At 41.0% G+C, this 18,595-nt stretch overlaps 2 protein-coding genes across 2 annotated transcripts; one reads left to right on the top strand and one right to left on the bottom strand.

Moving 5' to 3' along the window:
- The first annotated feature begins 101 nt into the window (after positions 1 to 101).
- On the top strand, positions 102 to 12,653 carry itih2 (inter-alpha-trypsin inhibitor heavy chain 2). Its single transcript, XM_049567225.1, has 21 exons — positions 102 to 335; positions 2,772 to 2,804; positions 3,142 to 3,180; positions 4,766 to 4,938; positions 5,019 to 5,123; positions 5,216 to 5,378; positions 5,461 to 5,568; positions 7,017 to 7,145; positions 7,250 to 7,366; positions 7,516 to 7,684; positions 7,772 to 7,897; positions 8,052 to 8,233; positions 9,053 to 9,238; positions 9,367 to 9,506; positions 9,649 to 9,821; positions 10,051 to 10,215; positions 10,337 to 10,450; positions 10,910 to 11,108; positions 11,201 to 11,373; positions 12,035 to 12,146; positions 12,238 to 12,653. The coding sequence occupies exons 1-21, from the start codon at positions 240 to 242 to the stop codon at positions 12,383 to 12,385; spliced, it is 2,850 nt and encodes a 949-aa protein (XP_049423182.1). The 5' UTR covers positions 102 to 239; the 3' UTR covers positions 12,386 to 12,653.
- On the bottom strand, positions 12,561 to 17,806 carry kin (Kin17 DNA and RNA binding protein). Its single transcript, XM_049567287.1, has 12 exons — positions 17,548 to 17,806; positions 17,375 to 17,469; positions 17,245 to 17,288; positions 17,041 to 17,163; positions 14,422 to 14,600; positions 14,276 to 14,324; positions 14,138 to 14,189; positions 13,922 to 14,042; positions 13,715 to 13,840; positions 13,529 to 13,628; positions 13,327 to 13,427; positions 12,561 to 12,832 (listed from the first exon to the last, which is right to left on the bottom strand). Exons 1-12 carry the CDS (start codon positions 17,659 to 17,661, stop codon positions 12,773 to 12,775), a joined length of 1,164 nt encoding a protein of 387 aa, XP_049423244.1. The 5' UTR covers positions 17,662 to 17,806; the 3' UTR covers positions 12,561 to 12,772.
- Positions 17,807 to 18,595: the final 789 nt, after the last annotated feature.

Raw genomic sequence — 18,595 nt, 5'->3', positions numbered from 1 at the left:
ACTGCAGGTCAAGTTTCAAAGTTTCCTTCTCCCCTCCGGCTCACATGAAACACAACAAATATTGACTGGGGCTGCGAGTCGATCAGCTCAGTGGAGTTTAACCTTCAGTTTTCAACTCGGCTGTGTTTCCCTCCAGGCTCTCTGCAGAAGGACCGTCACTCTCCCTGCGCTCTGTGTGTGTTATTTTTTATATATGTGTGTGTGATTGTACGTGTGTTTGAGCCCACAGGCCTGGAAACATGAGGCGTCTGCTGCTGCTGCTTCTGGGGCTCCTGCTCCTCCAACAGGGCCGCTGCTTTGAGTTTGTGATAGATGGAGAATGGGAGGAAGAGAGGGTGAGTTGGACGGCGCTAACAGGGACTGGGAGACGGGTTTTGATTTAAAGAACAGAACTTTAAACACTTTTTAGACTGACGTCGATCTTAACTCAGAGTAAGGATCAGATTGGTCATGATTTATGATCTTAAACTGAATATTCTGATGTATATGATGATGCAGATTTTGCAGCTGTTGGTGGCTGTTTGGTCTCATTTTGATTTCTGACTTCCTCTGTTATTTTTACAAAATTTGCTTTTATGGGACTTCATGATTTTCACTCATTTTGACATCAGTCTAAAGAGAAAGAGTTTATTTTCTCATCTTGCAAGTACTGTAAAAGTTGTAAACTGTATTTTATTAGATAGCATGAATTTTTGATCAAATCTAAACTCCTGTCCTGACCTTTGGCCTTTAAACCTACTTAAAAACTCACCTTTGTACCACAGGAAGGTATTTTTTGCCAATATTTAATGATCTCTTGTCTAATCTCTAAACTGTTGCACAAAAACTACCAACTGTATGTCTTATTCATCTTACCGGGCAAATTTTGCTTGGTGGATTTTCGGTATTGTTACAGAAACCTTTCTGCCTTGTGTACAAATCAGTTTTTGAAATTAAATCTAATGAAATCCTTGCCCTGACCTTTGACCTTTAACCCTTTGAAACCAGCGCAGATTGGCTTGATTTCTTTCACAAACACGAGAAGAAGGCAGTGAACAAAATTTCGGGGAAACTACCCCAAAAATTAGCAAGAAATTTGCAAAAAGTACAAGAAAAAATAAAACAAAAACAAGGAAATGACTTGAGAATGTGCTTAAAAACAAACAATAAACAATTCTTTAACATAATTTTAAATATACCATTATGATTAATATGAATATATTTTCCTGTACATTTTATTCCATAGATTTTTATAAATGATTTAGTGTATCTACAAATTTCTTGCCACGTTGGTCATTGCCCTTTCCCCGTGTTGCAGATGCTCAAATTACAGCGCAGGAGCAGTTCCAAAAATGTGTCAGGTTTCCATTTGTGTGTTTGAATATATTATTTTAAAAAGAAAAAAGTAAAAGGACAAAGATACTTATCTAGAAAACCAAAAACCAAAAAAAGAAAAAAAAATACTTAAATTAAATACAAGGATACTATTCCTTAAATATATACAGACAGGATGTGCTAAAACTAAATCTTAGGACATTTTGGCGTATAAATATATATATTAATTAATTCACAAATGGATCAGAAATGATCAAAGTTGGGAAAGAAAAACAACCACACCTCCACCTCTGTATGGTTCTCCATTTTTGTCATTGATGTGAAATTTTCCCCGTGTTTTTAAAAGAAATAAAACCAAATTGCTCAGAGTTCAGAGGTTTAAATACTCGTGAAAGGCATCTAAAGAAAAGCGATTTCAAAGGTTTAAAACTCACTTAAAAAACTCACTTTTGTGCTGCTGCCAAGGCAACGCATTATCTCTAATGTTTGTCTAAATGTGTTGTTGCAGAAAAAATACAAAATGAATGTCTTATTCATCTTAAATCAGTTTTTGAAATAGAATCTAATGAAATCCTCACCCTGACCTTCGACCTTTAACCCTTTGAAACCAAAGCACATTGGCTTGACTTCTTTTACAAACATGTGAAGACGACAGTGAGCAAATTTAGCGAAAATCACCCCCAAATTAGCAAGAAATGAGTCCAAAGTAGAGGAAAATTTTCAATAAAAAAAAGAAAAGTAAAAATCAAAAACAGGTGAATGACTTGAAAAGGTGCTTAAAAATTATAATTCTGTAACATCATTTTAAATGAATAGTTATGATAAATATAAACTTATTTTTCTGTACATTTTTACCTAGATTTTTGAAAATTATTTTCTAAATCTTCTGATTTCTTGCAGTTTTCAGGACATCTCTTGTCAAGTTGCTCGTTGCTCATTCTCCGAAATCAAACCAAAGTTCAGAGGTTTGAAAACGTGTGAAAGGCGTCGAAACGCAGCACAAGAAAAGTGATGTCAGTCCAGGATTTCAAAGGTTTAAAACTCACTTAAAAACTCACTTTTGTGGGCAACGCATTATCTCTAATGTTTGTCTAAATGTAAGTTAAATCATGTGAAAAATACGAGCAACTTATTCTTTGTTTGCTGCATAAAAAATACAAAATGTTTGTCTTATGGATATTGCAACAAACTTTTTTTTCTTGTCTGTAAATTAGTTTTTGAAATGAAATCTAAGTTCTTGTCCTGACCTTTGAGCCTTTAAAACTCACTTTTGTCCTGCTGACACGTCAGTGCATTATCTCTAAAGTCTTTCTAAATGTGGGTTTAAAAAAAAACAACATAAAAATACAACTTTTTCTCAAATTGTTGCAGAAAAAATACAGATTTTTCTCAATGTATAATAAATAAGTTTGATGGTTTTATGTGATTTTAATCCTAATTTTCTTTCTTGCCACCAGTCACACATGCCGGACCACCGGGAGAGACACAAGGTGAGATCTTGGTCCATACAAACTGACTTTCCTGACTTATATTCATGTGTAATTGTGGAACACAGAGCATGAACTGCTGCTTTGCTTTCCTCACTGATGTTGCAATAACTGCAGCCATCGATCTGTGGAGTGCATCTCACTGATTACACAAAACCCAACAAGGCATCCTCAAATAAACCCGCTGTGATCCTGACTGTAATCCTGTGTCACCTGTGTCTTAATAACAGCACTTTGTGATTTATAATCTTCCCTCAGGGAGGAGATTAAGACGGTATGACGCTCATGTGTGTGTGTGTGTGTGTGTGTGTGTGTGTGTGTGTGTGTGTGTGTGTTTCAGAGAGCGGTATTGACCAGCGAGGAGCAGGAAGACTTTGAGGTATGACTCTCTGCTTGTTGTTTGAGCGCTCTCCACTGTGACAGAGTTTAACCTTATCTAATAGTCAATATGCTGCTGTTTGAAGAGATTCCCATGACTGACGGGTTATTGACTTTGTTCTGCTCTAATCCTGCGTCGCTTCCCTTGTCTGTCTTTAATCAGCGGAACAGTCATGTCAGGTCGCTGCATTATTGTCTGGTTTTATCACATTTAAAAAATATATATATATATATTTGTCTCAGACCAACTTATACGAAAGCTTCACTGAAAGAAAACAGTTATGTTTTGTTTTTCTGAATTAATAATATCATTTATCAGAATAATGACAAAAGATTCATGGAAAAATTATCTTATTAATTCAGAAAAACAAGAAGAATTTTTTTCATGAACACTTTTCTCACAATTCTTATATAACAATCTCATTAACTTGGAAAAACAAGCAGAATTTTTCAACTTGGTTTTCTAAATTAATAAAAATTATCTCAGTATTATGAAAAAAAGGTTTAATTCCACTATTTTTTCCAAATTAAAAAGCTTACTGTCTCAAAATTATGAGCTCGTTTATTCAGAAAAAACAGAATCAACTTTTAATGAAAACTGCTCTCATAATTCTGAGAAAATAATCTTTTTAATTTGGAAAAAATAGCAGAAATTTGTTGTGAAAACTGTTTTCATGATTACGAGATAATAATTTTCTTAATTTTAAAAAATTAGTGGATTTTTTTCATTAAAACGTTTTTTTTTTCACAATACTGAGATAATTTTTATTAATTTAGAAAACCAAGTTAAATTTTTAAAAATAACAACTTTCCTCATAATTCTGAAATACTGATCTCGTTAATTCTGAAAAATGAGCAGAATTTTTTCATAAAGCTACAATACCATAATTCTCAGATAATAATGACTTTAATTCAGAAAAACAGTGATTATTTTCTTCTCAAGTGAATGCATCAAGCTGCCGCGAAATCAGTAGTCGAGACGACTGAAAGAATAAAAATAAATCTATATGTTTTATGCACAATAATCCCAAAACCTCCATGGAGTTAACATTTTATGACACTGAATTAGTCAAAATATTAAAGCTTTGTGAAAGATTCAACCCTGTAATTTCGTGAAGCTCACACTGAGGGATCCAAATTTACCAACAGAATCTTCAAAACTGTAATTTATATATTATTGTTGGGACGACTTGAAACTGAAGACACCATGCCAAATGTACCATGGCTGCAATCAAGACCACCTTAGTCAGATTAAAGGAATAGTTTGAATCTTCTGAAGTGGGGTTGTATGAGGTGCTTATCCATAGTCAGTGTATACCGAAATATAAAGGAATATATATGTACCACCATTTAAGATCTTTAGTTATTTGAAACAGTTTGAAATGAAGACAAAAGATAAGGGTGGAAACGGTGTGGTAAAAATTAAGTCCCAAGTGAAAGGGAAGCAGAGTCCAAAATATGGAGAGGTCCAGGTCAAAGAAAATGTCCCAGAGTCTTACTCACCTCAGCTGCTGAGCTCTCAACACCCAGATCCTCCTTCTCTCACCTTAATATCCTCCTCAGTAGTTCTGTCTTTACCCGCACAGGCAATCCGCGGAGATGACATCACCGTCAGGAGCTACAAGGTGGAGAGCCGCATCACGTCCCGATTCGCCCACACCACCGTCAGGAGCTCGGTGATCAATTCAGGCTCCAAAGCTCAGAGCATCGGCTTCAACGTCCAGATCCCCAAACGAGCTTTCATCACCAACTTCACCATGTGAGCCCAGTTTCACACACACTCCAAACAGCCTTCTGAACACAGCCTGTAGGGTTTTAACTTTTCTTTTTATGTTGCAGGAATGTGAACGGGATAACGTTCGTGGGCTCGGTGAAGGAGAAGACAGTGGCGAGGAACCTTTACGCCCAGGCCAGAGCCAGAGGGAAGGCGGCGGGCATCGTCAGGTACTGAGCAGCCTCTTGGAGTCCAATCCTCTGTAGAGCTCGACAGCTTCACACACACTGAAATGTTTCTGCTTCTGCGACTTCTGCTACAGAGCGAACTCTCAGGACATGGAGACGTTTAAGACAGAAGTCCACGTTCCTCCCGGCAGCAACATCGAGTTTGAGCTCCATTACCAGGAGATGATGTACAGGAAGCTGGGTTTCTACGAGCACTCGCTGTACCTGCAGCCTGGGAGGCTGGTGCCACAGTTCCAGGTGAGAATACCATGATGAATATGTGTGTGTTTGTATATCTGTGTATGTTCCTGCAGTCACCCCTGACCCTGTCTCTCTGTAGGTGGATGTGTACATCTTTGAGCCAAAGGGAATCTCCACGGTACAAACACCAAACACCCTCGGAGAGCAGTTTGAAGGGCTGATCAAAGTGACATCATCCAAAGACAAGGTAAGACTGGAAGACACCAGAGATAGAAAATGTTTGGAAATGTCAATTTTCAAATCTGTGTGTTGATGGGATGATGGTGCAGTGATTTTTGGAGAGACCTGACTCCTGTCTGGAATTATTTTCAGGGCTTTGTACAATTAGGCAAAATCCTGAGTGAGTCAGATTCACAACCACTAAACTCTGGACATGTAAATGCATCATATCTGTGGTCTTTATTTTAAAGGCAAGGTCCGTCTAATAATCCTGATGCAAGGTCTTATTACATTTCGAATATTTGATATAGATATGTCACGCTGTTACACTCTGTTTCCATCTTCAGTCTAACTGGTTTCCATTGGAGAGGGGGATTTGATATTCTCCAACCAATCACTAGAGACAACATATCCGCCTAAATCAAACGTCATGCGTAGCCATGCCAACATACCTGTTTTGCCAAAGTTTTAAGAGTCGAGTGGAGCAAAACAAAACGAACTATGATGTTGGCCGATGTTGAGAAGACATGGATTTAGAACAGCTTCAATAGCAGTGTCTATCTCATCTGTAGCAGTCATTGATGTTACTCCTACAATGGCATTTCCCCCCCTAGCGCTCATGGGTTGTTTTTTATTTTAACTGAGAAACTGCTGCTACGTGTCACAATGCCAGACGAATCCGTCAACTCTGTGGAGTGGGATGATTCCAAGGTCTGGAATATGTTGCTGTAGTGCCACCATGACAGTAAAATACAGTCCAGTTGTGAAAGATCATTTAGAGTTCAAAGACATCTGTTGTTTAAAATTTGTTTGCAATTATCCAGTGAATTCAAGAGTTGAGAGAATTCACCTGTAAGCTCAGGTCATAGACTGTATCAAAGAAGTGGACGTACGTCTGAAACGTGAAGCCGATTCAGTGCCTTAAACCTGCAGTCTTTCTACTGGCCAGCAGGGGGCAACTCCACGAGTTCAAGTTCATTTTTATTGTATTTCACTCTTGTTTTCTTTCTGTTTATTTTGTATTGAACCTTTTTTCTTGTTGATAAATATGTTAATTATATTAGAGTAAACATTTATGTCATTTTCATTTGCAATTTCTGTCAGTGTTGTTTTATTTGTCTAGTAGGGCTACACCAATATATCATGTGACCTGTGACACATGACCTTCACATGACACCTGTTTCCAATACATTTTACACCCTGATGAAGACTCTCTAGTCTAAATGCATTAGTTTATCCATGTATTCATAAAGGATTTTTAGCAGTCAGATGCATTTTGGACTGCCTGCCTGTACTAAGGACTTTTACACTGAGTGAGTCATTTTTTATCTTTAAGTTTCTCAAAAATCTGTTCAGTATTTTTTGAGGTATATGTAAAGAACATATACACACAGAGATATTAATAATCTCCTTAATGTGTAGGCAGGCATCTGAATGTCTAAGCAGTGGTAACATGCACTGTGTCTTTGTCCCCAGGCTCATATCGTCTTCAAGCCCAACCTCCAGCAGCAGAGAAAGTGTGACAACTGCACCGGCAGCGCTATCGACGGCGTCTTTACCGTCAGTTATGATGTGACCAGGGACAGCAATGCAGGAGAGCTACAGGTATGACACTCGTTAGACCCTTCCAGACTTTAACTTGTTTAAATATGACATACGGCTAGAAACAGTTTGGAGATGATCTTTCAAGTCTCGTCTGTTTCTTCCAGGTCTCAGACGGCCACTTTGTCCAGTTCTTCGCCCCCGCCAACCTCTCCCCTCTCCCTAAAAACATTGTGTTTGTCATCGATGTCAGTGGATCCATGTGGGGAGTCAAGATGAAGCAAGTAAGTTGTTGTTTACATGAAGTTTTTCTGCACTTTGGCCCCTCCAGCATCATTCCTGTTTGTTGGTGATTGTCACCAGCTGCTCTGTGAAATGCTGCCGCCGTGTGGTCAGTCCGCAGAATGCATCTAAATCCAAACCTCTCTCACAGACGGTGGAGGCCATGCAGGCTATTTTGGATGACCTGACCATAGATGACCACTTCAGCATCATCGACTTCAACCACAACATACGCTGCTGGAGCGAGGAGCTGGTCCCCGGCTCCTCCATTCAGATCGCAGACGCCAAGAGATACATCCAGAACATCAAACCCAACGGAGGTATGAGAGAGTAGTTTGATTGCTTTGATAATCTGATAAACACAAACTGTGTGATGATGAGTGTATTTTACTGACCTTTGACCCCAGGCACCAACATCAATGAGGCTCTGATGAGAGCAGTCCAGATGCTGGTGAGGGCGTCCAATCAGGGGCTCATCGACCCTCGATCCGTCTCCATGATCATCCTGGTGTCTGATGGAGACCCCACTGTGGGTAAGACTGTTGAGCAAGTTAAATTCAGCGGTCAGGTTTAGCAGCTCATCCACCAGAGGAAGAAATAAACTGTGACATAAAAGCAAAAAAGCATCAAAGATAATACAAGATGAAGGTTTCTTGACACAATAAGATGATATGCTGGTTTCTGCAGGTGAGATCAAGCTGAGCACCATCCAAAAGAACGTGAAGAGGGTGATGAGGGAGGAGTTTTCTCTCTTCTCGCTTGGCATCGGCTTTGATGTGGACTATGACTTCCTGGAGCGTATCGCCATGGAGAACAGGGGCATGGCTCAGAGGATCTACGCCAACCATGATGCGGCAGAGCAGCTACGGGTACAATGACGTTCAGCAAACAACTCAGCATCACTTAAATCAAAAAACATCTTTGGTCCCTTTATGAAAGTGGAATCAGCTCCATGCAACATGTGTTCTGTGTTGGGCCTAATATTTTGCAGTGATGCAGAACAGTAGTAACTAAGGCAAAAGATTTGGTCTATGCAAACACGCATTAAACACACATTAAACATGACTTAATAGAGACTGTTTCAAACACAAGTACACAAATCAGCTTCACTATAACTCGCAGCATTCACAGACAAACACTTGTCTTTATCTGGACACATTTTCCCCACAAATACAACATGCTAATGTTATTAGCACAAGCCTATGGCATTTTACATTGTATAAATTAGCCTAGCAGCTAGTGGACTTTTCCTCTACTCATATGAAACCAGGGACAACAGCAGCATTTAACAAAGGTAACGTTACAAAATTCAGCTCCATTACAACTCACAAGGTTCACTGACAAAACAACTGTCTTACACTAAACACGTTTTCCAAACAAATACAACATGCTAACGTTATTAGCACAAGCCTATGGCATTTTACATTGTATAAATTAGCCTAGCAGCTAGTGGAGATTTCCTCTACTCATATGAAGCCAGGATAAATCACACACAAGACTTAAAATGCTATTTTTGTGGAGGTTTTATTGTCTTCACAATTTATTGTTTCTTATCTGTGAAACTGAAGTAAATAAAAGCTTTGTTTCCACTGAGGGAAATGGTTTCAGACAACATGTTGTTTCATTGTGACGTGAAGGAAATCAGGGTTTAAAGATTGACCACATCGTCTTCTTCTCTCCTCCTGCAGACGTTTTACAGCCAGGTGTCCTCTCCTCTGCTGAGGAGAATCACCATTCAGTTCCCAGACGACTCTGTGTCCGACGTCACCCAGAACCGCTTTGATAAATACTTCAGCGGCTCAGAGCTGGTGGTGGCCGGGAAGGTGCTGCCATCTGACAGCAGCACACTGACCAGCTTCACCACCGCATCTGCTGTGAGTATAACACACACACATCCAGGCATTGACAACATGTTTACAATCAGAAGTTCTGAGGTTTCAAGGCCGTGGGTGAAGGGAAGAAGCCGGACTACCAGTGACCTCTGTCTCATCTCATCCTGCAGGCCCGCCTGGACATCACCCTGGAGACAGAAGGTGACATGTCGGAGCTGGACATGGAGCTGGCCAAGCAGCAGCACTCATTCACAGGCTTTGCCAGACAACTGTGGGCGTACATCACCATCAAACAGCTGCTCTCTGAAAGGTGAGAGGCTCAGGAGCGTAGAAGAAATAAGCCCAAGGTTTCTATACCACTTCTATCAGGAAACATTTAAATGTTTGTAGAAATACGATTGTAATTTGCATCACTGTCAGTATTTGTCAGCTGCAGCTTGTCTCTCCCGCAGGTCTCTGGCTACCACGGCTGTCAAGAAGAGGAAGATCACACAGCGGATCATGAGTCTGGCCGTGGAGCATCAGTTCGTCACTCCTCTCACCGCCATGCTGGTGGAGAGCGAGGACGCCAAGGAGAGGCTGCTGGCCGACTCCCCGAAGGACCCCAAGCACGGCTGCTGCATAGGTACCCGACAGACGATACACTCTTTATCTGCTGACGTTATGGTTAAACTGGATTTTTTAAAGGTGGTTGGTTTTCTTACACTAATATATCGACCTTTATAGAGGACACCAAAATGCAGCACAGAAGAAACGAACTACAAACTAAATCACAGCTAACCTAGAGTCAGTGATGTCAGTGGTGATGATGTGACACCTGGGTGACCTTTACACTGTGTCGTGTGTGTGTGCAGGAGTAGGAGTAGGAGGAGGAGGAGGAGGCTCGGCGTCCTCTGGTCTGGCTCCGGTGCGTGTCGTCTACCAGCCTCCACCCTGGGTCCAGATGACAACGACGGCCCCCCCAAGTCAGGCTGCGAAGGGCCCGGAGGAGTGGGCCCTGCCTCAACAGGTCAACTTAGGTAACACACACACATACACACACACATTGATGACCTCTATATAATCATGACCAGTCTTCCAGCTGCAGTGTTGAATGTAAACAGTTCTCGATGTGTGACGAGCTCAGTGTTTCTCACCCAGTGGATAACGACCCTCACTTCATCGTCCACCTGCCCAGAAGCAACATGGACGTCTGCTTCAACATCGACTCCACACCTGGTCACATTCTCAACCTGGTGTCTGACACTGGAACAGGTAATCTGACTGCACTGTGTAGTAAAACACCACATCTCTGTACTTTAAAGCAACTGCAAGGAGCTTTCATTTTGTGTTGTTTTTGGCGCTACCCTGTGGACAAAAGTGGTAGTGTTTCCATGAGCACCGTCAACTTGTGCTGTAAATATCTTAATTTAGCGAATGTGTGAATTTGTTGTGGAAGCAAGTTAAAAAACAGACACAGTGTAAACTCATATATGGATGTAAACCACGTCTCGCAATGTATTTCATATAAAATAAACACATTACACACCTGTCTAAGAGGAAGAGGGACAATCCAGGACAATCAGTTTTCAAGCCTCTTGGATCAGACGGGAAACATTCTCAAGAAACTTAAGCAGGTCCAGGTGCCAGCGATGTAACCCTTAACATTACCATGACCTGGGTGACTGAGAATCTTCACCGTAACGTTGCCATGTGTTGCTCCTTCTCTTTAAGGTTTGGTGGTGAACGGTCAGCTGGTTGGCTCTAAGCAGGCCCACAAAAGCAAACTGCGCACCTACTTCGGCACCATCTCCGTCTACTACCAGCCTGATGGAGTCAGCGTGACCGTCAGCACCAACAGCATCGACATGAATGATGGCCAGAGCAACCACTCCTTCACCTGGGGGGCCACAGCCGAGATCACACAGGATGGGTAACCACCATTGCACCTTTAATCACAGCGTCTGCCGCTTTCACATCAGAAGACTTTTTTTAATTTCGTGTTGTCATGTTTGTGTGTTTCAGTGTGAGGATAGCCATCGTGAAGAACTCTCATGTTTCCATCATAATAAATAATAACATTGAGGTGATGGTGCTGCTTCACCGCGTGTGGAAGAAACATCCGGTCAACGTTGACTTCCTCGGTATCTACATTCCCAACGACAACCAGTACTCTCCTCTGGTCCATGGACTCATAGGTACGTCTCCACCAATCATCAAACATTAACAGTAACTTTATCTGGTGTTACTGATGGTTATTGTTTAATGTTACCAACTTTACCAACTGAACCACAGCCTAAAGCGGGATTTATAGTTGTGCAGCAGACCCTACGCCATAGCCTACACCGTTGTGAGCATTTATACTTGTCTGTGTCACTCTGCAGTAACACCTCCAAAACACTAGGCACGAGGCAATTTCAAACACAAGTACACAAATCAGCTTCACTATAACTCACAGCATTCACAGACAAACACTTGTCTTTATCTGGACACATTTTCCCCACAAATACAACATGCTAATGTTATTAGCACAAGCCTATGGCATTTTACATTGTATAAATTAGCCTAGCAGCTAGCGGACTTTTCCTCTACTCATATGAAGCCAGGATAAATCACACACAAGACTTAAAATGCTATTTTAGTGGAGGCTTTATTGTCTTCACAATTTATTGTTTCTTATCTGTGAAATTAAAGTAAATGAAAGCTTTGTTTCCACTGAGGGAAATGGTTTCAGCTTACAGAGACAGACAGGAGGTCTGCGTCACCTTAGGTGCGGCGTCTGTTCAACGCACAAGTATAACTTCCACCTAACTTTTTTACTGATCCTGTGAAGCTGAGAATGTGTGTGTGATCTCTCAGGGCAGTTTTCCAGAGAGCCTGAGGCGAGGGTGTACGATGTGCGCGAAGGACTCGACCCTCTAAAGAAGGAGGCCATCATGGAAGTGAAGGGCAACAGGCTGCTCGTCACCAGGTACGTCTTAACTCTTACTGGAAGTGATTTCTAAACAAACGCATTTCTTATTAAAACCTTAAACTTGTGTGTGTGTGTGTGTGTGTTTTAGGGGCTGGCAGAAGGACTACAGGCAGGATAAGAAGCGCGGCTCCAACATCTACTGCTGGTTCATACACAACAGTGGGAAGGGCTTCATCGACGGCCACTACACCCACTACATCGTCCCAAATCTCAACAGCTTCCTGCCGCCGCTCTGAGCAGCCCAGAGACACATCCAAGTACCCTGCGCTGCTATTAACTCCTGTTACACCCATTTAAAGAGTGAGGAAGACTTTTCTTCTTTCCCACTGGTGTTTGTGTGCATACACACACTTCCTGAGTTGATTTTTTTTCTTTTAAAATTATAATTTTTTTTCACAAAGAACACCAGAGTCACTTTTTGTTGAGTTTATTTGGACAAAATTTACATCTGAAAGTTTAAAGATAACCTTGAATATTAACACAAAATAAAAAACATTGATGACATCGCTGTGTGTCTTTGTCATGGTTCACTGGGGGTGCACTGTGAGGTGTGTGTGGATATGTACAGGTGAATAACTCTGACACAGTAGAGTCCCTGAGGTTAGAACAGGAGGGTTGTTGGTTCAGGCCATCTTTGAGAAATCCTCATAGGCGACGTCCACTCGCTTCCCCTTCTGTGGACCCTGAAGAAGAGAGGATGAGACTTTAAAGGTGCACTTCACCCATAAAATGATTACTTGTGTATCAGTTACTCACCCTGTGTTACATTTCATTTGCGAGGAAAAACTTTTTTTTTTTGGCATGCCTTACTGGTGAACGAAGAATCCAAAAACAGAGAAAATTCTTAATGAATTGAAGTCATAGGGGGCCACGTTTGAAATCAGCGAAACTTTATCAAAACTTCCGTTTACAAACTCTCACACAACTCTGACTCTTACTTACTCAGGCTCCAGCAGGAAACAGCACTTCAAAATAAAAGCTCTGCGCCAGAAATTTACTGTACTTCAAAATAAAGTTTGTTTTACAAACGCAACACATTTGTGAGTCACTTGCGGTCCATTCAGAATGGACCCATGACCCACTCTCGGACCCTGACCCACCAGTTGTAGTAGATGATGGACTGACATGTGACAGCCACTGTTCCTGTCAGATGTGCCTGCAGCCTAGAGGTACTTACAGAGTCGAGTGTGAGCATAGCGCTGAAGTTCTTCTCGTCTATTCCCTCCAGCAGAGCCTCCGTGTCTCTGTACGGACCGTTCAGGATCAAAACGCATTTACCTGCAGACAGAGCGACAACAAGATGCTGAGAAACACAGAGAAGTCCATAATCTGTAGAACTGTTTTTGTAAGTTAAGTGTTAAAGAGTTTTGGTGGGTTACCTGGTGCAGGTATGACCGTCTCTACGTGATTCTGGTCCAGTTTAAGTTTGTCTCCGGAGTCGATCATCTTCACCACGGCTCCATATTTGTCTCGCACCTCCTAAAACACAAACAAATCCACAGCTATTAGCAGCAGAGATCTTCTTTCCGTCTCCCCTCATGCACGGAAACGCAAAGCATCATTACCGTGACAACGGCCTTCTTCTTGTGGTACCTCTCTCCCAGTCTCTTGGTGATGACTTTGACCACGATGTTGGGCTGCAGCCAGTAATCTGTTCTGACCGACTGCTTCTTCTTCTTCTCCTCCTCCATCTAAACGAAAACAGCATCACAGCTGGAGTAAATACGAACTCAAACACACCGAAAGGACGAGACAAAACCCATCTTCTCTACCTCTATGATCTCCTCTAGAGCAGACTTCTTCTTCTTCTCCCCCCTGGTGTCTGAGCTAATGTCTTTCCTCTTGGTTGAGGACGATGCTGCTGCTTTGAGGGCGCTAGCACCCAGGACGGAGCTACACAGGGAGACATATCAGGCAAAAGTTATTGAATTATACTTGCTTGGTGATTTAGCAGCAGCAGCGTTATCAGCACGCTCAGAGCTCTGTACCTGGATTTGGAGGGGCCAGCGATTGAGCAGGAGGCGCCCAGGTTGAAAGCAACTGCAGGAAAAAAATGTGTGAAATTGAGTGGACAGAAATGCACGAGGGAAACGTGACAACAAAAACGTAAAAAAACCAAAACAAACCTTTTTCTTCTTCACTCTCACGTTTCAGCTCTGTGTAAACTGGAGTTTCCTACGGAGCAAAATACAGAACAAAATATTTCTTATTGATCTTTATTCAGTCAAACTGAGCATGTGCGAAGCTGAACTCTCTCCTGCCTTTTACTCACGTCCGGCTCTTTGCCGTCGCGGCCTCTGCGGACCTGCTCCTCAATGAACTTGGCGCTCCTCTCTTCATCGTCCATTTCATGCTTCTTCTTCTTCGCCAGCTCCTCTTGGCGGCGGATACTCTCGGGGTCAATGTACTGGACGTACCAGCCTTTAGGGGTCTCGTCCACCTTGCATAAACCTAACGGTGACATTCAGCTCATTATTACATATTTAAAATAACACCTATTTAATATAGCAGGACCTGGTTTCTAAATATTGTGTCTGATGGCTACAATGATTTTTCTTTTTGATACCAAATCCATTGCATTTCAAACCAAAATCATTTTCATGATTCCTAATTTTTTTAATTTTATTTTATTATTCTTATTATTTAAAAAGCACCTTTCAAAACACTGAAAGTCACTTTATAGAGTATAAAATAAAATAAAATAAAATATATGCAACATGTCATGATCATGTAATTTCCATGATTCATTTAAAAAGACATACATGTTGTTGTTTTTTTGCCACATTTACATGATCGACATTTAGTGTTTTCATCATCATTTGACAAACGGACTTGTTTCATAAGTAGCCATGAGCTGTGCCAACACATTTTACTTTTTAAATCTCTTCCTTATTCATTTCTTTAAAAGGTCCAGTGTGTAGGATTCAGGGGGATATAATGGCAGCAATGGAATATAATATAATAAGTATGTTTTCTTTAGTTTATGATCACCTGGAAATAAGAATCTTTGTGTTTTCGTTACCTTAGAATGAGTCTTTTAAGTGTACATAGGGAGCAGATCCTCATCTACGCCATGTTTCTACAGTTTCTACGTCCGTGTACTCTGTGTTCAGACATGTTTTTTTTTTTTTTAAGATATTTTTTTGGGCATTTTAGCCTTTAATCGACAGGCAAGCTAAGTGTGACAGGGAGAGAGAGAGAGAGAATGACATGCAGCAAAGGGCCACAGGCTAGAGTCTAACCCGGGCCACTGCGGCAACAGCCTTGTACATGGGGCGCCTGCTCTATCCACTTAGCCACCAACACCCCAAATTCAGACATGTTTGTTGTGGCAAGTCAAAACACTCACTCACAGAGTGAAAGTCTGGCTCTGAAATCTCACGTCTCGCGAGATTTGAGTTGTTGCAGGAAGTTACCGCTGGAGTGAGCTTACAAACGCGAGGAGTTACTCTGTTTGGAGTAGTCATGGCTGAATTTTTACCTGATTTTGACCAACTGGATCTGGATGAGCCATTTGAATTTGATGAGCGCCCGTATTTATTTGAACCAGAGTACAGGGATACAGAGCTCACTGAAACTGAAGAGCGGACGAGGAGAAAGAGGGAGCAGCAACAGGCAGAGGAACATGTCTGAATCCAGTTAAAGGTAAACACAGACGTTCATTCCTCCTTTCCGTTATGTTGTCAGATAATTATACTAACAATCCGAGCCTATCTGTGTGAAAAAAATGCACTTTTAGTGGACGTATTTTGACGTTTGACGCTGTCTGAGTGCCCTATTATTTAATATAGCGCACTCACGGGCTGCAGGCAGGTCAGCCCTAGCTTCATACTGGAGAAATGTCACATACTGAACATCCTATCACTCATTTAGACAAAAGTAGATCAGAAAATAGGGCCCAGATTGAAAAAAACATTAGTTCCCCTTTAAATCATCAGGTCCGTTTGTTTTGGAGATTAAGAGACATCTGCAGATAGTTCAGCTCCTGGTGAATGCCTGGATCTTAAGTTATAAGCACAAAAAGGTGAGCATACATAAGCAGGTGCCAGGTTTAGTGGCCCATGTTAGACTTGCCAAATAGCGTCTGAGAAACACTGATTTGTGATGTCAAACTGCTTTATTAGGTGTTTTTACCAGTTAGAAACCTCAGTAGATAATCTGGCTCCCTGTAAAAACTTGACACAGGATTTTTTTGCTGTTGTATTCTGCAGTCCTCACTGCTAGCTGCCTTGAAATTCCCCTAAATCTTACACAGTGGACTGTTAATATTAGCCCCATCATTTCTGACCATTCTCTGAAAACCCTCCTTTTTTACCCTTAAAGTTTTTTATCCATACATCCATTTTCATCAACTTATCCGGGGCCAAGTTGCGGGGGCAGCAGGCTGAGCAACGCTTTCCACCTCCTGGCGGACCCCAAGGTGTTCCTAGGCCAGATGTAATCCCTCCAGCGTGTTCTGGGTCTGCCGCGGGGCCTCCTACCAGTGGGACGTGCCCAGGAGGATCCTGATCAGATGCCCGAGCCACCTCAACTGACCCCTTTCTACACGAAGGAGCAGCAGCTCGACTCTGAGCTCCCTCTGGATGTCTGAGCATTATATATATTTTTTTTAATTATTTACTTCCATTTTTGAGTGGCTGGGTTTCAACCACTTTATGGTGAATTGATGTACAGCTGCTTTTTTAAAAGATCTGATACTGATATTTTAAGATATTTGTCTGCCTTTGCCATGAAATCTTTACATTTTACATTTAATATTTACTTTATTTGCCAATATTGAAATTCTACTACTGCTACTGTAAATATATCTGTGTCTGAGAGGAGGACTTCCTTTCCTAAATGTTTCGTCCTCATCATCATGGATGTTAGGAGAAGTGTGTATGTGGATTACCTTCTCTGCCCAGCCACTTGGTGAAGTCAGTCAGAGTCTCCCACTGTGTGGAGTTCATGTGGACGTGCTCTCTGTCGCTGATGTATTCATTGTAGACGATGTTGTTGTGAACTCTCTTGGTCCCTGCAGGTGAAGACAAACTGAATCAGTGCTGCTGTTGTTGGATCCAAACATCTGGAGCATCTGTGTGGAGTCAGGACTCACCAAAACGTCTCCTGAGCAGCTCCAGGAAGTCGCTTTTGAACTCACTGTGAAGAGAAGACACAAGAATGAGCCCTAACCATCTGTAGTTCACAGCTAACATGCCTGATTCATGCGCCATACATGAACTCACTCAGAGAAATAGTCCATGAACTTGTTGGGGTCCTCGGAGGCGAGCAGCAGCTGCCTCTGGTGGGACTCAGACATGCAGTGACATTTGAAGCCATTCTGAAAAGATAAATACGTTAAAAACAAAACCAGCAACAACAGATAAACTAAATAACACCGACTTAACGAACAGCTCACCTCGTCTCGACACTGTTTCTGACACATCTGACAATACCATCTCAACTTCTGGAGCCCTTTGGATTTAATCCGGTTGGCTATCGCCTTAGGAGAGAGAAAATCCGCTTTCCCCATCCTGACCGGCGACAATAAACACACAACACTTCCTGTTTATTTGTTAATGACGCTTAAAACCGAGAAAAAAAACTGCTCGAATCGCAGCTCAAGCACGAACAACTGCTGGTAACGTAAACACAGTTTCCGCGTGTTGAACGTCATAATCTCGCGCACAGGCTTAAAACAACGCGATAACTCCAGGTGCGTTCACGGACTAAGTGACTGACTGCTTTGATAACCCAGTGAGAAAATCACAGCATGTTAGGGAGCAACAAATAAAAACAGAAAACACGATAAACAAAAAAGACAAGATAAAAAGCAAACAAATTAATTGCTTCATTAAAAAAACATAGAGTACAAATAATGAGCCAGTAAAACTAGAAAAACTATTCAATATTTATAAGCTTTTTTTTTTTTTTTTTTTTTACAATACTCATAAACATAAATAAAGAATTTTTAAATTTTTGCAACTAAACGTGTAAGTTGGACTAGTGCATGTTAAAAAATTACATGCAAATTACACTGTAAAAATACACTGTAAAGTTAGGAATTATGGATCAGATCAGTCCATGTATATGTTCAGTATTCATTTATTTATTTATTTAAACTATTTGTATGGTTTACAACTTACAGAAAACTTGACTCGTATATAGACGTTTTATTTTATTTTTTATTGTGGGTCATTGATGTTTTTCATATAAATTTATATAAAACGTCCCTTTAAATAAATCATCATGACAGTTACCATATATATGGGTGTATGTACTATAATTACTTCACACAATATGCTGAATATATTATGAAAAAAGGATAGAATAAAAACAAACAAAAAGTCTTACAAATGATTTTGGTTTGTATTAGAACGGATTTTGTACCAAAAAAACATCTATAAATATAAACATAAATACACACCTGTCCATTTTCTTGAACATTTCTTTGTTCAGCTTTGTTG

Source organism: Epinephelus fuscoguttatus, linkage group LG22 (genome assembly GCF_011397635.1).
Source record: "Epinephelus fuscoguttatus linkage group LG22, E.fuscoguttatus.final_Chr_v1".
Lineage (NCBI taxonomy): Eukaryota > Metazoa > Chordata > Actinopteri > Perciformes > Serranidae > Epinephelus > Epinephelus fuscoguttatus.
This window is presented reverse-complemented; position numbering and strand designations above follow the sequence as displayed.